Source organism: Lissotriton vulgaris, chromosome 7 (genome assembly GCF_964263255.1).
Source record: "Lissotriton vulgaris chromosome 7, aLisVul1.2, whole genome shotgun sequence".
Taxonomy (NCBI): Eukaryota; Metazoa; Chordata; class Amphibia; order Caudata; family Salamandridae; genus Lissotriton; species Lissotriton vulgaris.
Window position 1 is genome coordinate 864,976,619 of NC_141695.1, and position 26,420 is coordinate 865,003,038.

Genomic DNA, 26,420 nt, shown 5'->3' on the forward strand with positions numbered 1-26,420 from the left:
TATGGTGATAGCTTATTTGAGAAGGGCAGCTACGGGGAAATGCAAAAACCCTCATGGAACACCTTCTGCAGATACAAGGTGGTTTGGAAAAGGGAACAGTGCACCAGTGATTGATTTGCAACTAGGTACCTAGGGTTACTGAGACAGTCTAGGCCCCAGTCAGAAATAAATACTAGCATAAATGAACTATACCTTTGTCGCTGAAGTCATCCACCAGCACAATCTCTGCAATGAGCTCTGGTGGTGAGCGATTAAGAACGCTGTGCACAGTTCGCAGAAGAGAGGACCATCCTTCGTTGTGGAACGGAATTATCACACTTGTGTTCGGGAGCTTATCCAGGTACAGCTTTTTTTTGCAGCTACAAACAGAGCAACGGAGAAACATTTAAAACCTTTTCAAAACGTTTGGCTGAAATATAGATTTTTCCAATTAAAATAGTTTACCTTTCGATTATAGACTTTTCTAATCAAATGCTCCATTTCTAAGAGCAAACTGAAAATGACTAAACCGGAAAGGAAGGCACCCAAAGCAATACATGTGTCTGTGGAACTGAAGCTTTCACACTGTAGACGTCGCCTCTTACAAACAACACCATAATGAAGTATCAACAAGGCATTTTAAATAATTTGACCAGCGAACCTAAAAACATATCTAAACGTTGTCTCAAAAAGAGCTGACATTCCAGCTTTGTGTCTGAACGACTGTTGTTAATAGTTCAAATGGAAAATAATCGCTAAACCCCCCTTTCCTATGTAAGTAATGAAAGGGTTATTTAGAAAGCAGCATACTGCATACATCTGTCCATATTCGGTTTATATAACATAGACAGAACATACACACAGCACATTCATTCTCTAAGCCAACACACTGGGATTGTATTGAGTTTTCTACTGAGAAAGAAGTTTGCATTCGCAACATTATCACTGAACACTGTTTAGATATAGCATGTCTCACTCAGGCATGGTTGCTATAAAGAGTGCAATTTTGTAAGGAAGAACCTTATTCTAAGTAGAGTGCAAACTATTTATCAGCACTTGATGGGCAAGGGGAGTGGGGGACTTGCATCCACAGGTTTAATTACTGCCAAACTAACTATCTTCTTAATAGCATCTTCAGATCCTTACATTTTAAATGCCATGTCACTCACCTTGATATTCTACTTCTTACGTTTGATATGTGTATTGACAAATTTAACATGTCAAATGAAAAGATAGCAATCATTTTATTGTAATGGCTGACAAAACCCATTTAGTTCAATCAACCCTCCCTCCAGTCTACCGTTATCTCCACTGAACTGTAAACCATTGCTAAATTGGTAGGATTTGCCTTACCCTTCAGAAGCAAGTCTTGTTGGTGGTCAAGAGCAACTGGCACCAACTTAGATTGCGCTGGAACACCAGCAAGTTTGCTCCTGAGCAGGACATGAAAATGTAGTCCAGGTGCTGTTTTATGGGAACTTCCTCCTCTCCGACTTCCTCCTCTCCAAAGCACACCTGGCATAGCTGCCAATGTTTCAGATTGCTATTTGTAACATTTTCATATTTTCAGTTTAATTAGTCGTGACATTTCAATGACTTCGAGTGACACTTTCTCGCAAGCACAATCAAGCAATGAAGAAGAGGGAAACAGATACCAGAAATTACACCCATTTGCGCAAGGAGAAACTAAGCACCAGAAATTGAAGGACACTAGCCGGTGGTAGACTGACTGACTCCAGTTCTCAGTAACAAAGCAGGCAAGCAATGCAGCTTCTCAGAAGATGATATAATTGATCTGATAATTCATGACTGTGCTCTAGCCAAAAAAGCACATTTTATAGTATAGCAAGTGCAACTAGATTATACCGTCACTAAGGCATAATCAGTTACTAATGCAATAAGGTTAAAAAAAAACATACGGTTTCCGCCTTTTGTTCCCAAGTATGTAAATTTCACAGAGATGAGACAGTCTTCTAGCTTTGTGATTTATCAGCTGCCCACTTACATGATAAATGTACTTGTTACAATCGCCTACCTCTCCGCTTCACAAAGAAAACATGAATGTGGTGTGCTCCTGTTTACCTTCTGCGCGGAGTGCTAATGGAATGCCTTCCTCCTACAGCTTCTCTCGCAAGCAAAATCAAACAGTGCAGTCCATGGAAAAAGAAACATATGAGAAATTGCACCCATTTGAGCAAGGGGAAACTCTATGAAAGATCTTGAGACTGGTGCAAAGCAACTGATCTTTTCAGCACTACTTTATGGTAAGCCAAAACTGCTACTAGACACAACTCTATTCACTCACCAGCAGGCACATTAGTCATCAATTAACTTTGATGTTTTTATTGTTGTGTGAAAACTGCTGGACCCACAAGTAACTCTCCGGAGGAGCTTTTACACCCACAAGTCATGGCTAAGCACAGAACCCCCTGCCCCAGCTCAGCCGGAGGTGCGCCTGAATCACAGGTAACAAAAGGATCTCTATTGGCAAAAGCAATAACCCACTGAGCTATCTAAATAAAATACAGTTTGGTGATATCAAGGTACACACTCTCTGGTGCAGGCATGTTAACCCTCTACCCTACTATATGGTTAGACAACTCAAAACTCACCCTGACAGCCGGAAGCCAGGGCACAAAGTGTATTTAAAAATAAGTCAACCCTAATACAAATTAACTCTAAATGTCTGCCCGGGTGGATGTGCCACTACCTGCAGTCCAGCCCCACCGCCAGTGGGCCAGACGAGCTGCCTAAGTAATGATCATCACACTAACTCGGGAACTTGACAGCTGCCGGGGCAGACAGCACAGGGCATTGACAAGGACGCAAGAGGCTGTGGTGCGCACACACAGCCAGGCAGCAGAGTGAGCCAATGAGCGCTGTATAATCAGGCAGCCGATTGACCGTGCGATACGCGCTATTTATAATATGAAGCACATTTATGAGACCGAGAGACTTAAATCTAACTTTATTAAAATTGTGAATGAGCTGCAGCAATTCGGTTTACGACCGGGCTGCCCGTCTCAGAGTCCTTCTTGCTGCAACAAACAACTCTCTCGGCAAATGCGCTACCCGGGGCATTCAGGCTCAGCAGCAGCAGTGCTCTGGGTTTCAGTGGTTGCCACGTCCCATGGAGTTGGGTGCGGCGTTCGCATTGGGAATCTTGAATTTAAATTACCACGAGGCAGTGCAAGCAGTGCCATTGACTGCCCCAGCAGTCCCACAAACTTACTTTCAAAACTGCAGCCACCTGCTCACGCCACCATAGGCGGCAGCAGGAAGTTGCAATGTCGGAGACCTTGCGCCTAACACTGCGTCACTCACAACCTGACTTGGGTCGGCTGATGCCTCAGTAGTAGCCATTGGGCACTGCCTCTCCTGACATTACTATGTCAGCAGCACTGCAGGAATCCCGACTTTCCTACTGATACACTGTAGCCAGTTAGCAGCTCAGCCAACCCCTAAGGCTGCGGGGAGCAGTGGACTCCTCATGGCGTGCTGCCACTTCAGCGTATAGTTTCAGTCAACAAGCAGTGCTGCTGCGGCTTAACAATCGAGGCACGCGCTATGACTATTATGCGAGACTTTGCATTGAAGAACAGTGATGCAGACCACCACACTGAACTGCGTTAGTCCAACGCCTGATGCGTGGTGCTTGGCAGGGCTGACTGGCTCCGCAAAAAGAAGTGCTTCAAATAACTGCCCACTTTGGAACAAGTCACAAAAAATGCAATCACAGTTCTCGTATTCTTCACACCCTACAAAGTCATCCAATTGTAGCAAGGGCCCAATTTAAGATTAAATGCATCTCCTTCTAAACCCTCCACAATACCACACCCACTAACTTGGCTGGAAAATTAAACATCTCTGTAACTTACCAGGGTCAAAAAATGCTGGAGCCTCCTACATCAGTAAAGAACGCTTTATTAAACAAGCATTCGCCTGCAGTGCAGCAAGGACTTGTAATTCCACCGCACCAGCTCTTTGCACAATCTGGAAAGTCTTTTCACGTTTAAATTGGATTTGAAAATCATCCTATTTCTGAGGCACTTTTGATAAAACTATGATCACTTCTCCACACCCCCTTTTCTGACTTATCCTACTTAATAATTTTAATTGCTGCTCATTGTGTTCGATTTTAAACCCAAGCAATTGGCAGTCTGCATTTTTACAATCGCGCTATTCCGCCCTAACCTGAGTCAATAGGAGGGGAATCTTGCTTGCAGGGTAGCGGGGAAGCCTGGGCTCAACTTTCTTTCCTGACCGCCCCGGTCCGACACGGTAGCCAGTACCGTTGAGCGGAGGGCGGGTCAGGTGAGAGCCAGGCACTTCCTATAACCACGGGAGCGGTTAGCGCTCTAGTGGTTGGACTTGAAGGGCTATTTAGGCTGAGTGTCATCTCCGGCGAGCTGCGGTAAGGCGACGGTGGCAGAGTGCCCGACCCGCTTGCTTTGTTGTCAATGCCTAATTGTGCCTCCAAGCTGTGCTCTGTATAATAATAATTTTAATTGCTGCTCATTGTGTTCGATTTTAAACCCAAGCAATTGGCAGTCTGCATTTTTACAATCGCGCTATTCCGCCCTAACCTGAGTCAATAGGAGGGGAATCTTGCTTGCAGGGTAGCGAGGAAGCCTGGGCTCAACTTTCTTTCCTGACCGCCCCAGTCCGACACGGTAGCCAGTACAGTTGAGCGGAGGGCAGGTCAGGTGATAGCCAGGCACTTCCTGTAACCACGGGAGCGGTTAGCACTCTAGTGGTTGGACTTTAAGGGCTATTTAGCCCTCGCCAATTCTTGGAGCGCGCAGTGATCGCGCACAGCCAAAAATACGCCGAAGAGTAGCCAAAGAGTGGCTCGTCGGCACCCGTCCGCGACAGGACGGGGCTAGGGGCCATGGGCTCTGCTAGTTTGGATTTATCTTTCATTGGGGAACATAGAATCAGGTACTCAGCCCGAACATTAAGACATCTACAGACAGCTCCCCTGGCAAACTGCACAAAGGATTCCTGGCCATGTCCAGAGGGTCCTTTTTCATGCATAAACTGTCACTTTCAAGCATCTCATGCTAATCTTAACATCAGTGAAAACATTAAGAAAGTTATGCCATCAAACAGCCTTAACCGCATCGCTGCAGCGGTTATTTTTCCGCTGTGCGGCTTTTTTCGAAAAGCCACGTTAGATGACGAGCTCAGCTCGTCATCCGCACACGACCACCGTGGCTGATGACGAGCTGAGCTCGTCATCAGCAGCGAAGGGGTTAAGAGCTTCCTCCTGAACATTTGCTCCCTGCCCAAACATCACCTTGAACTATGGGACCTTGAACATACGCTGCAGCCGGATATATGTTTTCTTACAGAGACCTGGCTGAAACCACACACAGTCCCAGCTATAATCTTAGGGGTCCCCATAGGCTATAAAATTTGAAAACTAGATTGCCCCGATAAAATAGGTGGCGGTATAGCTATTATGTATAAAGAAGATCTAAAGGTTACAATATTAGAACAAAGATGCTGTCCGCTATTAGAAATTATGGTTTTTAAGATTAGTTCAGCCGCCAAAACCTTCTGGAAAGGAGCACTAGTTTATCGTCCTCCGGGACCCAGTTCGGGTTTTACTCTCTACCTTCTGGAACTATTAGCTCCGCATTTTAAAGCAAATGAAGATTTCATTCTTCTAGATGATTTTAACACTCATGTAGATATCCCTATGCATCCTGAAACTTTATCCCTGCTTTCTAATCTATCCTCCCTAGGGTTAGTAATGCAGAACAGCGGCCCCATACATATAGGGGGTCACACCTTGGACTTACTTTTCGCCAACTGTTCCAAAGTACGGTGTCACCTCAAAACACAAGTAAATTGGTCCGACCATTTCTTAGTTGAATTTTCATTATTGGGCTTGAACAAGCCCTCTCAGAAGACCTCTCTTCTGTCGATTTGGCGACGACAGTGGCATAAGGTAACAGTTGAGGAGCTGCAGAGGGTATGGAAGAAACCCATTATTACAGAAACGGATAATGTGGAACTCGCTATATTGAAGTTTAACAACTCCCTTACAGAAGCAATCAATGTGCTGGCTCCATTGAAGCTACATAAACAATAACCCACCTCCAAGCAAGAAGTGTGGTATACAGAAACTCTTAGAACAGAGAAACAGGGATGTAGAAAGCTTGAGAAATTCTGGAGGAAAACTCGAACTGAGGAAAGTAAGAAAGCACACTTAGACGCTCAATCCAACTATTATAAAAACATTAGACTGGCAAGGAAGAACTGTCTTACCCAGCAGCTTGCTGAGGCGGGTAATTCTTCCAAGGAATTGTATAAAATTTTACAGACCTTTGTAAAACCGGTAGCCAATGAAAGTCCAGATGATTTTTTTTCCTCAGTCCCTCTGTGATGATATCTCCCTGTTTTTTGAGAATAAAATTGATATGATCTATGATAAAATCACAAAGGCCTCTAGTCAAAGGAATAATATTCCGATTCCCTCTCAAGTATCCTCATATGGTGATAATTCACTTATGACCTTTCCAGCAGTCAATGACTCTGATTTTTCCTCCCTCATCAGCCATATAAAATCGGGGTCCCCTGATGATTTCCTGCCTGGCAAAATGGTTGCCTCCCTGAGTACTCTGCTTGGACCTGAGGGAGGGGCAGGTGCCTATGGAGTGGAAGAAAGCGGTGGTGAACCCCATTCGAAAGAACGCGACACTTCCATGGACAGACCTCTCTAACCTCCGACCCATCTCCCTCCTGCCATACCTTAGCAAGATGACCGAGAAACATGTGAACACATATTTGTCTAAATACATCGAGGCAGCGGAGGGTCTAGACCATTCTCAATCTGGGTTTAGACCCAATCACAGCAACGAATCTGCCCTCCGTGACCGATAACATCAGGATGACACTGGATGGAGGGGGCTCTATGATTCTGGTGCTGTTAGATTTATCCGCTGCCTTTGACACGGTGTCACATGAGATTCTTCTCGGTCGTCTGAGGGAGGTGGGCATAGGAGGCACGGCTCTGTCCTGGTTGGAGAATTTTCTCACTGGCCGCTCACAAGGAGTCAGATTGGGCTCCCTCCATTCCATCTCAAGGGAGCTCACCAATGGTGTGCCACAAGGCTCATGTCTAAGCCCTACACTTTTTAATGTGTATGTGGCCCCCTTCGCTGACATTGTGAGAACATATGCGTTCACCCCGGTGTCGTATGCTGACTACACCCAGCTTTTGTTCCCTTTTCAGTCCCTCACACCTGCAATAAAAAAATATTTTGCGGATGGGATGAGGGCAGTATCAGATTGGATGGCCTCAAATTGCCTCCAATGCAACGTAGGCAAAACAGAGGTTATGCTGTTTGGAGAGGCCCCCCTTCTATGGTCTCCAGAATGGTGGCTTCTGGATTTAGGGCCAGTATCAAGCCCTAAACCGACGGTAAAGAATCTGGGTGTGCAACTAGATCAGGCTTTCATGGTATTGGACTTCTAAGGCGTGTGTTTCCATTCTTGCCCGACAGCCACAGAAAGACACTTGTCCAGACTCTTGTAGTCAGCAGGCTGGACTATTGTAATGGCCTTCTCATCTCGGCCAATGAGGAACAACTTAATAGGCTACAAGTGGCCCAGAACACCGCAGCTAGACTGGTTCTCAATACTTTACCTAGGACCCCCTCACGCCCCCTTCTGAAAAAACTTCATTGGCTGCCTTTCCGTCAACGTATTAAGTTTAAAATCTGTTGCTCAATACAAAAGAGTCTCTTTGGATCTGGCCCTAAATATCTGACTGAAAAGCTCAACCTCTATTGTCCTGGACGTTCCCTGCGTTCCAGCAATCAATCACTACTTCAGGTCCCCAGGATTAAGAGGATTAGGCAGGGAGGCCGAGCTCTTTCCTATAAAGGCCCCATTCTCTGGAACTCACTCCCTTTCACTCTGAAACAAAATACTAATTTCCAGTCCTTTAGGAAGTCTCTCAAAACATTTCTATTCTTGACTTCCTAATTACTTTACAGACTATAAAACCTGATTGGGCATTTCCAGCAATAGCGCAAGCATGGAGATACCCCTTCGGGGGTCGAATCCTGCACTATATAAGAATATAAATAAATTGATTCAGATGCCAGCGCGTTCTCCCCAGATTCGAATTGCTGGGGCAGAGTATTCCCTTTGCTGCTCATCTATCATTTGAATGATGATTGTTTTCAATATAGCGCTCAGAGGCCCTCTGGCCATGTTTGTGCTATGTAAAACCAAATAAATTAACAATACAGCAAACAAAGAGCAAACAGTCATTCACGTCAAACACTCCATTAACATTTATCTTTATATATACTTGTGATCGCACTTTGATATGATAAAGGATAATCCAAGAAAAGTGCCTATTGTCATTAGGCAGTAAAGTAGTCTGGTCCATATGTTAAGAAGAAGCCTAGCAGTCGGAGTGATCTTCTGTGAGTAAATGTTTATTGTGTTTTCTATATTTAGCTTTATGAAGCATATAGTGTTATCACAGTTCCTGGGGTCAGCTCACTCCAGAGAGCGTGACCCCACGGGTTATTTTTGAGGTGCGATTGCTCGTTGAAAGAGTGCTCCTTGTTAAGATGATGTCTCTACATCCTTATGAACTAGCTCTTCTGCAGTAGATTCACAGAACAAGAGGCCTTGAGGCAACAAGCTCGCATGGCCGATATGCATCAAAGAAATGGAGTCATTGAAAACCAGGATTATTTTCCACATAGGTCTAGTACGTGACAGTGAGGCAGAAACTGAAAACCATTTTGCAGCAAAACGTATTTCCTAATGAGGGGCATCTGGTTGTAAGTTTCAAATAACACAAAGAGTCTTTGGAACCTCTTTACGAAATACCGTTTGCTCATGAGCGTAAAAAGAAGTAGTCTGTGGAGAGGTAAAAAACCCATGGACGCAGCAGACCTCCTACAGTGGATGGTTCATTCATTTTGCTTATTGCCAGAATGTGAAACTAACACCCTGCATCAAGGGAGACCAGAAGATTGTACAGACTCTTGCTGTCCACAAACCTAGAGACAAAGCTTTATCAATTTACTTACTCCATGTTCGATTTCTCAATCAATATTTTCTCCACAAACCTCACTAAATGTTCATTAGGTTTTTTTAAATCATGGAGCACCCCCATCAGGAAGGCTTTGTCTCTATTGCTGGAATCTGGCTCATTGATCAAGGCCCAAATGTAATGCTGCTATCATTGTTCTGGTTTGCATCTTTAAATAAAATGTCCTGGAAGCCAGATTAATGGGCCTAACCATTTCTATCACTACACTGCAGCCCCCCTGATCCAAACATATGTATTCCTCATTAGTCCAGAACAAATCACTATCAGCATTAAAGACAGCTAGACCTATCTGCTGAGCAATTGTTGCTTCAGATGTGGTCCAGCCAACAACACACAGAGATATCTTTAACAGCCAGCTACATATGATTGACCATGGGAAACCACATTCCTTCATTCTCCATTACCTGAATTCATTATTTAACACAGACAAGACAAGACAAGAAAATTAATATTGTCACCAATACCTTCCAGACCACCGTAAGATTACTCCATACTTTAGGATAATGCAATTCTTTATAGCAAAGACAATGACATATCCAGCAAGACCCAGGGAACTTGAACAATGCAGAGACTACCTTAAGGCCATGCAGTCAGTGATTTTCATCTACATCCAGCTACTACATCAAATACCAGCACATACATCGCCGGCCTTCTACTGCTACAATGGCACCACCCAACGTATTGTGATTCTCTCAGCTCCCAGAAACTTTGCAGTCAACTGAAAAGGCCCCTCTGTAGAAACAGGGCAGTATGTAGACGTTCATAGCAGTTTATTAACAGTCCAAAGGAACAATCGCTTACCAAGAAGTTCTTCTTTAACTGTCCCCACCTCAAATCCAAATGGTATATGGAAGACTGTGATGCCAGGCTTTAAAATCACAACTTCCACATCCAATACTACACCATATAGCTTCCTCTAACAACAAAACAGAAAAAACGAACTCACAAAAATGGGAGATACATACAATTAAAAATCACAAGTAAAGATATTAAGATGACAAAACTTTAACTCGAAAAAATTATCCTAGTTTTAATAGAAATCCTGGAAATTCTTAGGCATATACTACAACCGCAATCTTCACCGCGATCCAGTCAGCAAATGTCTTACCAAAATGGGTTCAACTGCATTCAAACCGCTTAGGCACTCGAGGAGCCCACATGCCAGTTTGGCATTTCCAAATGAACCTCTCTACGGGTCTTTCTCCTTGGGAAGCAGAATTCAGATTAGTGACCACCGGGAGAAATTAAAGACACTGGGAATGCGTAATCGCAATAGGCCTAGACAACACAAGTAGGGTCCAGGTGAACTATTCCTTACAGTTAGAACCGCCAAAAAGGAGTGGAGGGGCTTTTTACAAATCAGGACAAGTGTATTTACACACTGCCGACTGTCCTTTTATAGCTGGCTAGCAGTTATTACCCTATGACCAGCATTTGAAGTAGTCTCATTCTGTGTGGTCCTGAAGGTGTTTGGAGAAAAGTAATCTCCGCACCGACACGCACGTTGACTGTTTTTAGAAGTGATTGCAGCTTACACAACCACAACAGTAGAAATAGAGAATCTTCCCATCGTTTTGTTCCGTTGGTGTGGAGTGGCTGGGTCTTGGTTTGTATGGATGGCATGATGGGTGGTGTTTGATGAGTGTATGAGTGAGTGGCTTGTTGGATGGGGATCAAATAATTTTATGTGTACAGGAATTTGTCACTATGTGTCTTATACACAGTGTTTACGAACATATGTCAAGTACTGTGAAACTATTGTTAACATGTTATTGGAGCATTCATTAGTGGCACTAAACAAATACAAATCAAATAAAAATTTATTTTTACAAATATTGTACATTGTGTAATGGTTTTTGGGTATAGAGGAATACATAAAGGTGAATTGGGATACTGCTTTTGTGTGTCTGGTAATGTATCCCCCCTTGACCCAGACCTTAAATTATATTAGTTGGGGGTACCATTTCCGCTTTGATTATATATATTACGACATATCCTGCTGGGGTGCATGGAAATAGTCTGACACCATCCCAACGATAATGCTGCCCACAAACGTGCAGTTCCTCCTGTAGGGTGGAAACTACAGGACAAAGGAACAGGTTTGAGAATGAACAGATGTGTGAAGGAGTATTGTTAATTGATTTGGGGGGTGGGGACATGGCCGGCCAGCTTGGGTACTATGATGGGGATGAAGCCATGCACACATCCTTACCTATGCTGCCTATTCTAATGGTTCCCAAGGGCCCCACATGTACTAATGGAAGAGTTACTTACCTTTGGTAATGATACAGCTGGTAGAGACACAGTCTAGCCGCATATTTCTCTACTTAGAATACATCTTTTTTCCCCAGCAATACCTCTGCATGCTGGGAGGTGGCGTTGCCCGGCTCCGTCTTGACGTCGTCCAAGGAAGTGATGTCAATGAAATCACATAAGCCCCTCCCGGCGTGCTGACATCAGATTTCTACAGGAAACTTTTCGGTGCCACAACGTGGAGCCATGACAAAAACTGCGATAGCATAGGAACAGTGTGTGTTAAAAAAGCGTAAAATCAGTTAGAATGAGAAATAATAGTAAGTGGACAAAGCACCCAGTACCAGGAGGGACTGAAGGGAGTTCACAGAACATCTGCTGCAAGCAAGGGCCCAACAAAGGACCAATCCGTGCCCCACCTCAAGGGGGTAACGCCTGCGACACAAAAGAAAGGACAAGGCAGGCACAGTCTGTCACCACAGGAGGGAAGTTAATAGAATCACAATATTGAAGAAACATGTTGCAAGACAAGTGGCTAGAAGCGAACAACCACCAGTAGTTCACTACACACACCCTCCAGTGATTGAAGGACTGTAGCACCAAAGAGAATCCAACCCAATCGACTGCAGTAGAAAGAAGGAGGCACAGGCGTGGGTGGTGGGAGGGAATTAAAAACAGAAGAACTCCAAGCATGAATAACACATGTGGAGCAACATAAAAAGACAGTGAAAAACATAGACCTTAACCACCTAAAAAACGTGTACAGAGTGGAGAACCAAAGGGCTCGAAAACGAACAACACCCCCTGGGCAAAGGAAGGTGCGAGAACACGCCACCAACCAAACACTAGGACGGAGAGGAGGCCGAAGGGCCCCATGCAGAACAAGACACCCTACCCCAGAGTGAGGTGCGAGAGCACACCTCCGGAAGACCAAGGCCACCGGAAAGGTAGGGGGGGGGGGGCTAGGTGGAAAAACACCATCTGAAAAGGCCTTCGCAGAGCAGGGAGGATGGACGGGCATTAAGCAATCTGCAGCTAGACTGTGTCTCTACCGGGTATATCATTACCAAAGGTAAGTAACTCTTCCATCTGATAGAGACATATGGCCGCAGATTCCTTAACTTAGAATAGATACCAAAGCCATACCCCATAGGAGGAGGGTCTGAGAAACAACCACCAATTTCAAAGAGAATGTATTCGTTAAAAGGCTGATGACACACGATGGGAACCGCAATGCCAAGGCAACTGACATTAGACCCAGGAAACTCTGTAAGGAGCATGAACAAGGGACTGCAAAGACACCAAAATCCTGCGAGGGACGGCGTGAGACCTCTCATATCCAGACACAGATGAAAGGAAATACAGAACCAGAAAGGTCAGTGCCAACGTAAGAAACAATGCAGTGACTCCTCCAAAGAAGGATTCCAGCACTGGTCCTTATGATCCATGAGGAACGAAGCCCAAAGGGGAAGAATATTGTGACAACGGTAGAGCATACCGCCTAAACATACACCACAGTGGATGCCAAAATGAAACAGGAGGCAGTCCAAAAACTATCCGGCCAAAAACAGGAGTCGCAACAGGAGGCCCATGTGTGCAAGAAAAACACACATCAAATATGTACCCCCTAGGACATGTGACAACAGTAGCAGTGTCGAACCCAGAGTCTTGTGCCAAAAGAGGCAAAAGAATCACCATGGAGCAGAAGCTCAGCAGGTAGACAAGCAGCCAAACGTACCAAAGGGTACCACTATGAGGGGAGAACCTGAAAAGCCATGAAGACAGAGGGAAGAGGGATCAAGAAAGTGTGAGACAAGGTAAAAAAGAACCTAGTATGCGAGTTCCCCTGTGGCGTGTAGAATACACAAAGAGACAGGAATGTTGCCACACATACGTGAGATGACGAAACCCTAAACAGGGGAGTCACCCAATCCGTACCACTCTACCAGCATTCAGCGCAACCGCCATAGAACGCACAAAAACAACAATAAGAGATTGAGAGAAGGCACAGACGAAAGCCGGTCGCCAAAAAGCCTACACCGCCGCAGACAGACACCGTCTACCAACAAGGAGAATGTCAAGAAGAATATATGCTCAGTAATGCTACCAGAACTTTTGGCAGAAAGTTATAGACAAGTGCCACTCCTTGAAGAACCAAGAAATAGGCACAAGGCAGAAGCGAACAAACCGGACCCCTGTCCAGCAAGAAGCAAGGGACCGGAGACCCTGCTAGGGAAGTGGGGTCGGAGGCAACAAACAGCCTAGACTGAACCGGCAAGAACTCCCCGTTCCCTCGGCAAGAACCCCGACAATGCTTGAGCACAACCTGTGTGCACCAACACGGCGAGTATTCACAGAGTACGGAAGAGACCTGCCCCCCATGGACGCATGTCCACGTGTAGACAGGCAAGACAGGCACAGTGAGGCTGCAAGAACATGACATGAAAAAAACAGGCGGGACAAAATCCCAACGAAGCAGCAGGGAAGGACGCCCCTATGGAGACGGGGATGCGCTATGGATCAACCGTAGGCAACCAACTGCAAAACCCGTAGAGAAACCAACCCAATGGATCTCCCCAGAGGAGACATCCTACAACAGTAGGCATAGCCAACCTGCGGCCATACTTCCTAGGCAGAAGAAGAGCAATATAACTGTCAACAAATACCCCACATAGGGTAAGGCACTACCCTACAAAAGAAGGGTCCCTCATGAGACAAGCTCGTAGGCAGAGGCTCAAAAGAAAGGTAAACACATCTCAACCAGCTGTACCAGAATAAGAAAATAACAAGGCTAAACAGCCACACAGCCCAGAACATCTGTAACCCATAACAGGTAACAGGAAGGAAAATGACGGCACGGTCATGAAATCAAAAATCCTCTTCGAGGATCCAACAAACAGAGATAGGAGGCGCCTGACCGCCGAATCAGCATCGGCGTCAAAAAGAGTGACTCCATCAAATGGTAGATCCCTAAGCCACTCCTGGGAAAACGCCATTGCGCAATCACGCATGGCGGCGTATGACAACTGGCCTGGCCATAGCCCGACTCACAGAGTCTCCAGTGTCCATGGCAGACTGAATCGAGAATTGCGCATATCATGGCCATCACGGATTATGCGGGCCAGATCGGCACCAGAGCTCCCCGGCAAGGAGGAGAGAAGCTGCTCGACAGAGTACCAAAGGGCAAAAGTAGCCCGAGCAAACACACACAACGGTTTGAGGGACCTGAGTCCCGAGATGGCAGATGCGAACACATTGCGGCCACATGGCTCCAACCACCGAGACTCTTGAGTGGGAGGATGCAATGGAACAGAAGCGGTAGATAGAGCTGCCTGAAGCACAGGTACTCAAGTCCCAGGAAAGAGAGTCAAACGGACGGGGTCATTGGGAGTCGGTGATGTCAATGTGCCATAGCACGATTCACAGGGTCCCCTGAAAAGGGCTGTGCCCATGTCCAGAGAAGGATGTCAAATAATGACTCTGCAAATGGCAACAATGGCTTCATGTCCCCCGCGCCCTGCTGGAGAAGATCCAGCAAGTGTTCAGAAGGTCTAGAGACTAAGGGCGGCTGCATCCTCAAAATGTTGGCAGCCCTACAAACAGCCCTGACAAATGTCCTACTGGCCTCCATCAGTAGGTGACGGATGCAAGCTAATCCGGCCACCTAACATAGGCTCAGCAAAAGGATGAGCAGGCCAATGCCCCACTTGTTCCCGCTTCAGAGAGCGGTGAAACGACTGAGGGGGTGGGGAATCCAAAGGGGCCACATCCTCCGGATGGTACTGGGATCGAAGACCTCGTAAAAGGCCTCGACCAACCGATTCGAGCAGGTCGCTGACCTCCGAAAAGTCGTCAACTGTCCGACTCGATCTGGCGTCGACGACCTCCGAAGAGGCCCCGACCAGCCGGAGTCGGACCGGCGGTGACTCAACAACCCCTGAGGCAGAAACCTGCAGAGAGAGTGCGCTGAAGCGGTATCAAGCACTGTGCAGCAGCCACCTCCAGCGACGCCGCAGGGAGCCTCAGAAGGCTGTGCGATGGGGCTGTGGAAAGGCAATACATCATGGGATGCCTCTCCGGGGCGTGTCCCGATATGGCGGCGACTCCGCAGTCGGAGTCAGGGCACTCGGTCGGAGCCGAGGGTAAACCTGCCGGTGGAGTCCTGACCAGAGTCCCTACCCCCCTGTGGGGCACAAAGGCGCGCCAGTGAGAGGGGACAAAGCCAGAAAAGACTACAGGGCCCTGCAGTAGTCCTCCATCTGAGGCCCAGTCGCCCCAGCACCCGGGAACGGGGGATATTCGGGGTCCCACTCCTGAGGGCCCGAGGCCGGCAAAAACCAGGAACTGCAGGCCCGACATGATGTTGGTGCGAAGCCGATGACTTCTGTTACTTCCGTTTGTGTTTACCTGAGGTAGGCGAATGACCACGACGGTCCCGGGACCAGCTCAGAACAGGATCGACCATCCTGTGAGGACTGGTGCCGCCTGGACCTCTCTGCAGGAGAAGGAGACCTTCGTCGCGAGGGGTCCGTCCGGGAAATCCAGGCAGACAGCAGCTTCATGCAGCATTCCCGCAGGGATTTCGGCAATCGGAGTCATGGTGCTCTCCCAAGCACCACATATAGATTTCGTGAGGGTCCGTCGGTGACATCTGTCACGAGCAGGACCGGCACGGCTTGAAGCCCACAAAGGGCATCGAACACACTGTTCCTCGATGAAAAAGGCATAGAAAAGGCCTGAAGATAACAAAAACAGGCCAGAGGTATCAATTTCCCGGATCCGCGTTAGGACGTGGAAAAAAAGAAAACGGACGTCAGCACGCCGAGAGGGGCTTATTTGGCTCCTTTGATATCACTTCTGTGGACTACATCAGGACGGAGCCCGGCGTGCAAAGGTATTGCTGGGGAAAAAAGATTTTCCGGATCCAGTGTGACGCCTGGGGAGATATTCTAAGTTAAAGGATCTGCGGCTAGATGTCTCTATCAGAAAATGTGCACAAGGCCCCCCAACTCCTTACTCCTACATTGAGGACATGGAGAGACACTGTCAGCAAATGACCCTTTAACCCCATCGCTCTTTGAATTCATAAAATTTTTTACTTTATTTGTGTATTCTCAGGTTTGTATCTACAATACATTGGTGTTTCAGACCTAAATAAATGTGTGTGAGCTTGTGCTCTTTCTCTTTGGATTCTTTATAAAAGGAAGGCTGTATAAAAGTGCATTACAATTCGTTAAAAAAATGATTAATCTTCTTTTACTTTGTTACTTCACAAAACATCCTAAAACAGTTAGATATTAGTTACAAGTTAAGGCACTGCTGCGGAGATTGTTACTCAGGATCTCCTGTTTACTTTACAGGCGTTTTTACTAAGATACAGTACCATCACTCAGCCAAAAGTGAGCACCTTTTCCTCCGCCAACCCGTCTAAATTCTACTTTATTTTGAGATGGGAAGTTACATGTTTTACTCGAATTCTCAAGCAAGAAGCTGAAGAGTACACACAAGAGCTTGCTATTACTGATATATATGGATTTTTTTCGAAAATTAAGGCGAGAAATGATATATCATGGTACATACCCCAGAAATTCATTTTCCAAGTATTTTACGAGTTCGTTTCTTTGATGAAAGAATCGCTTTAACCCCTTAAGTGCTGATGACGGAACCGCTCCGTCATCAGCTACGGGTGAGCTGTGCTGATGACGGAGCGGTTCCGTCATGGCCCGCTCGGCGCGCCTGCGCGGCGCGAATTTCGCGCCTGCGCTGACGTTCTATTGAGCGGGGCGGGCCATGCCGGAACCGCTCCGTCACAAGCACAGGTCAACCGACGCTGGTGACGGAGCGGTTCCGTCACGAGCATGCGGCCGCCGCGCGGCCGCCCCGCCCCTTAGCACTGCGGTGGAATAGCCGCCGCAGTGAAGGGGTTAATTTTCAAAGAAAAATAAAAAGGCTTGGTGCTGTTGCTCAGTTTCTTGGCAGTAACGAATATGCTACTTACCAGTATGCATCTGTTCTTGGCATGTAGGGCTGCTGACATTCATATCTGTGCATAGATCGCCACCTAGTGTTGGGTCCGGATGATTGCACATTGTTGTCCTGGAAGAGTCTTCGAAGTATCACGAGATAGGTGGCTCCTCCCCTGGACTACAGTGCGCATGGGCATCAACTCCATCCTCAGATTGTTTTTTGCCATTGTGGCAAAGATGGAGTGAAACTCAGTGAATGATGACCATGCTAGAAGTATGTGTGAACGCTGCAGCCGCTACAGGCGCCGGGGAGGAGGGCGGGCGATATGAATGTCAGCAGCCCTACATGCCAAGAACAGATGCATACTGGTAAGTAGCATAGTCGGTTCGAGGCATGTGGGATGCTGAATTCATATCTGTGCATAGAATACATAGCAGTCCCTCCATTAACGGCGGTCGCCTGTGCCAGCTGCAGCTGTTTGGAAAAGTGTTTTTAGAACAGCCTGCCCTACAGCTGCCTGCTGTTTGGAGTGCACATCAACACAGTAGTGTTTTGTAAATGTGTGTGTGGTAGACCATGTGGCTGCTCTACATATGTCTTCCAAAGGAATATTTCCAAGGAAAGCCATGGAGGCCCCCAACTTCCGGGTGGAGTGGGCCCGCGGTGGAATGGTTAGAGTGCGCTTGGCTTTCTGATAGCAGATCTGAATACACTTAACGATCCACCTGGCTATACCAGCCTTGGAAATGGGGTTGCCCTTGTGTTGTGGCGAAAAGGCAACAAATAGTTGTTTTGTCTTCCGAAAGTCTTTGGTACTATCAATGTAGTACATTAAGGCCCTCTTGACGTCAAGCGTGTGGAGCATCCTCTCCGCAACTGACTCTGGATTTTGGAAGAAAACAGGTAGTTCTATAGTCTGGTTGATATGGAACTGAGAAACTACCTTAGGAAGGAACTTAGGGTTAGTGCGAAGCACCACCCTGTTGGAATTAATCTGAATAAATGGCTCTTGGACAGTTAGTGCCAGGAGTTCACTAACTCGTCGTAGCGACGTAATTGCTATCAGGAAAGCCACTTTCCATGTTAAGAACTGAATATCGCATGAATGCAGTGGCTCGAAAGGGGGACCCATCAGCCTGGTGAGGACCACATTTAGGTTCCATTCGGGAGCTGGTGGGGTCCGCGGAGGAATGACTCGTTTGAGTCCTTCCAGAAAGGCTTTAATGGCAGGCACTCTGAAAAGGGAGAGGTGCTGTCTGTTTTGGAGATAAGCCGCTATTGCGGATAGATGTATACGAATGGAAGCATAGGCCAGATTACATTTGTACAGATGTAAGAGATAACAAATGATGTTCTGAATAGATGCATCCAGCGGGTTAATGTTGTGGTCTGCACAATAAATGACAAACCACTTCCATTTCGCCGCATAGCATGCTCTGGTGGTGGGCTTCCTTGCCTCCTTGATTATGTCCATACAGTCAGGAGGTAAGTTGAGATACTCCAAAACACAAGAGGAAGTAGAGAGGTACTGATAGAATCACCCTCCAATTAGATATGCATAAACAAATGGATTCTATCAATGTGAAGTGACAAAAAATATAATATTAATTTCTGTGAATTGTGGGAAGATTCACTCTCTCTTAAGGTGGTAAAGATGAGAGCACAATGTGCTTGTTAAAATACCCCTCACACACTAAAAAAATCCAATAGTGTCATGCTTCATCATTGGGGTCTTCCCGTCCCTCTACGGGGCGGGGCGTGCTACGACCTGGCGAACTACGCGGGAGCACTGATAATGTGACAAGGCTATGTGATGGTGCAAGGTGAGGTGTGTCAGTGAAGTGTAGGGACCTAATAATGTGTGGGAAAAACAAAAAGTTAAAAATCCTCTGGCTAGTGGAAAAAAACAATTTATTCACTTCCCTAGCTGGGGACGTTAAGAAGGGGGTTTTGGGGTAGAGCAAATAGCCACTACCTGGTCTACATGTTTCGTAAGCAGTCCCCTACTGCTTACTCATCAGGACCTTCTAGTGGCCCCTACTAAAAAATAGCTCAGTTGCTAAATATAGTAAGCCTGTCGTCCTAAAAACTAACAGTAAAAATAAACTGATAGTTTTATGCTTCAGGGCATGAGCTGGCCCAGGGAAGCTACGATTCTCAAAAAGAACCTAAATAGGTCTCTGTAAGGAAAAGAGGAGGAAACAAAAAGGACAAATCTTTACCAATTGTCATTCAATTCGAGACACGACGTATATGTAGCGCCACAATGCCCACGGGTCATTCAAGTTATGCCCAACTCATAAAGGTTATAATTAAAGCTTTATGGACAGAGTGATGATGCAATCTGCCATCCCCTGTGAGTCCGTTTGCTTAACGAACATATTGTTGCCCCACATAATTGAGGGCGGATTCATATTATCACACACATTCATTCATAACTCGATGCCCACATAGGCTCACACACAAGGTTAAAAAGAGGAATTCGTTTTTCAATTAGTCACCCGGCAAAATTATCTACCGTGCTGATATCATGACCCATGTTCGTTTAAAAACCATGACACACACACAAGATGTCATTGCGGAAATTCATACATACTGCTGAGGCGGAATGAATGTGCCTCATGAGCTGGCAGTCGATAGGTGTTTCAATGCGGTAATCTGTAAGGAAAAAGAGCCGCGCCCATAGTGTCAGAGCCCAGTGCTCGCGTTAGCACTGGGCTCTGTGAGAGAGAGAGTGAATCTTCCCACAATTCACAGAAATTAATATTATATTTTTTGTCACTTCACATTTATAGAATCCATTTGTTTATGCATATCTAATTGGAGGGTGATTCTATCAGTACCTATCTACTTCCTCTTGTGTTTTGGAGTATCTCAACTTACCTCCTGACTGTATGGACATAATCAAGGAGGCAAGGAAGCCCACCACCAGAGCATGCTATGCGGCGAAATGGAAGCGGTTTGTCATTTATTGTGCAGACCACAACATTAACCCGCTGGATGCATCTATTCAGAACATCATTTGTTATCTCTTACATCTGTACAAATGTAATCTGGCCTATGCTTCCATTCGTATACATCTATCCGCAATAGCGGCTTATCTCCAAAACAGACAGCACCTCTCCCTTTTCAGAGTGCCTGCCATTAAAGCCTTTCTGGAAGGACTCAAACGAGTCATTCCTCCGCGGACCCCACCAGCTCCCGAATGGAACCTAAATGTGGTCCTCACCAGGCTGATGGGTCCCCCTTTCGAGCCACTGCATTCATGCGATATTCAGTTCTTAACATGGAAAGTGGCTTTCCTGATAGCAATTACGTCGCTACGACGAGTTAGCACTGGGCTTCTAACGCGAGCACTCTCCAGAGCGGCAGGACGGATAGAAGTAAGGTATTAACCTTGCGCGGCTACTGTAAGTAAAAGACGCTACCAGACGTCGTTAAACCCTGGTCTTAAAAAACGGCAACATTGCAGTAAGGATGCGTGCTCTGACACTATGGGCGCGGCTCTTTTTCCTTACAGATTACCGCATTGAAACACCTATCGACTGCCAGCTCATGAGGCACATTCATTCCGCCTCAGCAGTATGTATGAATTTCCGTAATGACATCTTGTGTGTGTGTCATGGTTTTTAAACGAACATGGGTCATGATATCAGCACGGTAGATAATTTTGCCGGGTGACTAATTGAAAAACGAATTCCTCTTTTTAACCTTGTGTGTGAGCCTATGTGGGCATCGAGTTATGAATGAATGTGTGTGATAATATGAATCCGCCCTCAATTATGTGGGGCAACAATATGTTCGTTAAGCAAACGGACTCACAGGGGATGGCAGATTGCATCATCACTCTGTCCATAAAGCTTTAATTATAACCTTTATGAGTTGGGCATAACTTGAATGACCCGTGGGCATTGTGGCGCTACATATACGTCGTGTCTCGAATTGAATGACAATTGGTAAAGATTTGTCCTTTTTGTTTCCTCCTCTTTTCCTTACAGAGACCTATTTAGGTTCTTTTTGAGAATCGTAGCTTCCCTGGGCCAGCTCATGCCCTGAAGCATAAAACTATCAGTTTATTTTTACTGTTAGTTTTTAGGACGACAGGCTTACTATATTTAGCAACTGAGCTATTTTTTAGTAGGGGCCACTAGAAGGTCCTGATGAGTAAGCAGTAGGGGACTGCTTACGAAACATGTAGACCAGGTAGTGGCTATTTGCTCTACCCCAAAACCCCCTTCTTAACGTCCCCAGCTAGGGAAGTGAATAAATTGTTTTTTTCCACTAGCCAGAGGATTTTTAACTTTTTGTTTTTCCCACACATTATTAGGTCCCTACACTTCACTGACACACCTCACCTTGCACCATCACATAGCCTTGTCACATTATCAGTGCTCCCGCGTAGTTCGCCAGGTCGTAGCACGCCCCGCCCCGTAGAGGGACGGGAAGACCCCAATGATGAAGCATGACACTATTGGATTTTTTTAGTGTGTGAGGGGTATTTTAACAAGCACATTGTGCTCTCATCTTTACCACCTTAAGAGAGAGTGAATCTTCCCACAATTCACAGAAATTAATATTATATTTTTTGTCACTTCACATCGGTAAGTTGAGATAGCCAAACTCTAAGACCTCAGGAGCCAGATCGCCAGGTTGAGCTGTTGCGGATCTGGATGCTGAATGTCTCCATGGCTCTGCGTCAAACACCTGGGTGTGAGGTGCAGCTTTTGATGCGGTACCACGGACAGTTCCAGAAACGTGGTGTACCATGGTTGGCGTGCCCACGTTGGAGCAACCAGGATGAGAGTCATCGAGTGCTGCTTCAGCTCGCGTGCCACCAGCGGTATTAGAGGTGCTGGGGGAAAAGTGTACGCAAATTTGCCTGACCAGTTCATCCATATCGCATTGCCCTGCGACTGTGGGTGTGGAAACCTGGCGGCAAAGCTTCGGCATTTGGCGTTTTCCTTTGTGGCGAACAGGTCTATCTCTGGATGACCCCACCTTAGGAAGTACGGGTGGAGTACTGATGGATGCATCTCCCACTCGTGCATTTGGTGGCTGTACCTGCTGAGCAGGTCCGCCATCTGATTGTCCTATCCGGGAGGTGTTCCGCCATGAGGAAGATACTCCTTTGAATGGCCCACTTCCACATGCTCTGAGCCAGATGTGACAACTGTGGAGAGTGAGTACCTCCCTGCTTTTGGATGTAGTACATGGCCTTCATGTTGTCCGTCCGGATCAACACGACCTTGTTGCACAGATGTACCTTGAATGCTTTCATTGCCATGAAGATAGCCATCAGTTCTAGAACATTGATGTGCATCTTCCTTTGCTGTGGTGTCCATAGTCCCTGCACTGTGTAGTGGAGTACAGGAGCTCCCCAACCCTGGAGAGAAGCGTCCGTCGTCAGAATGATCTGTGGCACAGGCTCCTGGAACGGTCGTCCCTTGCAAAGGTTTTGTGGATTCCACCAATGCAGAGAGTTGTATGCACGACCGGTTACCAACACTAGGTCTTTCAACTGTCCGTGAGCCTGAGTCCACTGACGTGCTAAGCACTCCTGAAGCGGACGCATATGTAGTCTCGCGTGCGGGACTATGGAGATGCAGGAGGCCATCATGCCTATCAACTGCATTAACACTCGTGCTGGAAGCGAGTGTTGAGGTCTGAATTTCTGTATCAGCGATTGAATGCTGCTGACCTTCACTGAATTTCGCTGTGCTGTGGCTGCCAGAGTGTTTATTGTCGCACCCAGATACTGCCTAATGTGGGCGGGTTGCAGGTGGGACTTTGGGTAATTCAGTGAGAATCCCAGATCGTGAAGAAGGTGAATGGTTTGGGACATGTGGGCGGCGCACTGCTGGGCGGACTTTGCCTGGATTAGCCAGTCGTCCAGATAAGGGTAGACGTGAATATTCTGTCTCCATATGTGTGCCGCCACCGTTGCCAGGCACTTTGTAAACACCCTGGGTGCCGTGGTGACTCCGAAAGGTAGAACCTTGAACTGGTAATGTTTGTAGTGGATGGTGAACCGGAGGTATTTTTTGTGTGACGGGTGCAGCGGAATATGAAAATACGCATCCTTTAGATCTAAAGTTGCGAGAAAATCCCCCTGACTGAGCAACGGTAGGACTTGCTGCAGTGTTAGCATGTGAAAGTGGTCCGACAGAATGTACTGATTGAGGGGTCTGAGGTCCAGTATGGGTCTGAGCGACCCGTCCTTTTTTGGTATCAAGAAGTACAGTGAGTAAACTCCTGTGCCTCTTTCTTCCACAGGCACGAGCTCGATTGTCCCTTTTTGCAGCATGACGAGTACCTCCTGCTGCAATAAGTGCAAATGCTCAGTGGACATAGGACGGTGTCTTGGGGGTATGTTGGGTGGTGTGGATGTAAACTCCAGATAATAACCGTACTGGATAATCTGTGTGACCCACCTGTCTGTGGTGATGGACTTCCAGACTGGCAGGAACTGTTGAAGTCTCCCCCCGACAGGTGTTGTGTGGTCGGGGGCAGTGACAAGGCGTCACAGTTTGTTAGTGGCGGAGGATCTGGAGTTGTTGTTTCCACGACCTCTGCCTTTGGCGCTGTTTCCACGATATCCACCTCTACTTTGTTTGGTGTATGTGGTCTGCGTGCCGCCCTTATAGTACTGTGTGTTTTGGGAAAGCTGGCCTCTGGAAACACCTCTATTGCTTGAGCGACGAAAAGAACCACCCCTGAACTGCTGCGACTGTAGAGCCCCCATGGACTTTGCAGTCTCAGTGTCTTTCTTGATTTTTTCCAAGGTGGTGTCCACCTCTGGTCCAAATAGATGGTCAGGGTTTACTGTTTGATTTAAAATGGTGGTCTGTATCTCTGGCTTGAACCCGTAGATTCTGAGCCCGGCATGTCGTCTCAGCATGACACTAGTGTTAACAGCTCTGGTCGCGGTGTCTGCTGCGTCCAGTGCACATTTAATAGAAGCATTTGATATGAGCTTCCCTTCTTGGATGAGCATCTCAGCTGCCTCTTTGTATTCATCTGGCAGGTGCTGTAACAGGGTCTCAAGTGTGTCTTAATGGGCCCTGTCATACCTGGATAGAAGTGCCTGAGTGTTTGAAATGCGCCAGATATTGGCCGCTTGAGCTGCCACCCTTTTCCCTGATGCCTCAAACACCTTAGATTCCTTATCTGGGGGAGGAGCATCACCCGTTGTTTGTGAATTAGCCCTCTTCCGGGCATTAGAAGCAACCAGAGAGTCCAACAGCAACTGTCCCTTAATGTAAGTAGGGTCTCCAGGCGCTGGTTTGTATTTCTTTTCAATTCTGGGGTTTATCACCCTGGCTCTTGTAGGCTCCTTAAAGATTTCCCCAGCATGCTTCAAGACACCCTTCAACATAGGCAGAGTCTTGACAGTCCTTTCTGAGGTGGAAAAGGTGTCAAAAAGAAAGTCTACTTCAATGGGGTCAGCATGGAGCTGGACGTCATGATTCTTAGCAGCCCTTTCAATGAGGGCATTAAACGCTGCTGAATCCTCGGTAGGCGACGTTTTTACAGCATACACTTGAGTGTCTGGGGTAGAGTGAGGATCACCTGGGTCAGCAGCATCTGCCCAGGGTTCATTTGCATCATCTGGATCAGTGTCCACAGAATAGCTGTATTCATCATTATCACCTTCCCCAGTGTCCACATCTGAATAAGTGGGTGAGACATCATGGCCACGAGGAGATATAGGTTCCACAAGCACAGGTGTTGAAGTAGAATCTTTTTTCTTCTTCAGTGGAATTTTATAGGACTCCATTGGCTTTACGGGGCGATTTTCCGCTTATAAAGAGAAAGTCTGCCTGTCTCGGCATCGATAAACTGTTCCTGTTGCTCTTCCAACGAGGATTGTCGATGCTTTATGGCCAGGACCACAGTTGTCGACTTCGGCACAGAGGACACCTTCTTGGGCACGTTGGTGGCCATTTTAGGGGCGAAAGCCTTCGGCACCATTTTCGGCGGCAGCGTGAAGTGGATGGGCGTCGATGTCTTCTGAGGTTTATCGGCAGGCTTCGAAGGCGGAGGATCTTTAGGCCCGACACTTCGATGCTTTCTCCTTGATGCGCTTCAGGGAGTCTGCCACCTGCTTCGAGAAGGAGGCGGACGGCTGCGTCGACTCGACGGGATCCCTCGAGGCACCACCAGCCGTGGACTCGTGGGTCGTTCCGCTCCTGGCCTTGTCTTGTTGACGCGGAGGCTCGAGAACCTTCGGATTACCGAGTCCTTTGTCGGTGTCGATTTTCTTCGGCGCCGATTTGTTCGGGTCGACTGCCTTGACCTTAGCCTTATGTGTGCTAGACTTCGTCTCGACGCACTTGAGCGGTTTCTTCGGGTCGATAACGCTCTTCTGCTTCGTCGGTGCCGACAGGTCCGAGGACTTCGAGCCGACCAAAGCAATACGCACTTTCGGTTTTGATGTAGTCACCAGTGCTTTTGCTTGCGTCGAGACCGGAGCTTTCACTTTCGGTTTCGATTTCGCAGTTTGCGGCTCCTTAGATATGTCCGAAGCCGAGCCCGAAGCCGAGCCCGAAGGCGGGGCCGTAGAACTTATTGGAAGATCTTGGGTAAGGCCTAGTGGCGATCCCTCGACCTGAGCCTTATGAAGCGTTTCGGCCCCAATGTCAGTTTGTGTGCTTAGCTCTTCGCTCGAGCAATCTTCCATGGCCCCAAAGGCCCCGTCGTAGTCCTCTACCTCGTCGACGACTTCTTCTGCTTCGAGCATTTCAACATCCGCGTCGTAGTTAGAGTCAACCTCCGACTTGGGATTCGACAGGTTCTCTTGAACCTCCCGGTCTGCTCCGTCGAGAAGCACGCAGCTCTCCTGGAATCCGGCTCGGAACTGAGCTGGAAAGAACTAGGCACCGAACGCAAGACTATACCGACGAAAAACAAAAGGCCTTTTGGCCTTAAGAAAACTTTATATCGATTCCGACTTGAGTTAACCAATATGCATCCGAACCCAATGGCGGAAAAAAACAATCCGAGGATGGAGTCGATGCCCATGCGCACTGTAGTCCAGGGGAGGAGCCACCTATCTCGTGATACTTCTAAGACTCTTCCAGGACAACAATGTGCAATCATCCGGACCCAACACTAGGCGGCGATCTATGCACAG

At 47.0% G+C, this 26,420-nt stretch overlaps 1 protein-coding gene across 1 annotated transcript in view; it reads right to left on the reverse strand.

Moving 5' to 3' along the window:
• Nucleotides 1-26,420, reverse strand: part of GALNT10 (polypeptide N-acetylgalactosaminyltransferase 10) — a 952,883-nt gene that overhangs the window by 470,348 nt on the left and 456,115 nt on the right. The window contains exon 4 of the mRNA XM_086931255.1: nt 193-359. Within this exon, the coding sequence (XP_086787381.1) occupies nt 193-359 (167 nt within the window). The remainder of the gene's footprint in view (nt 1-192; nt 360-26,420) is intronic.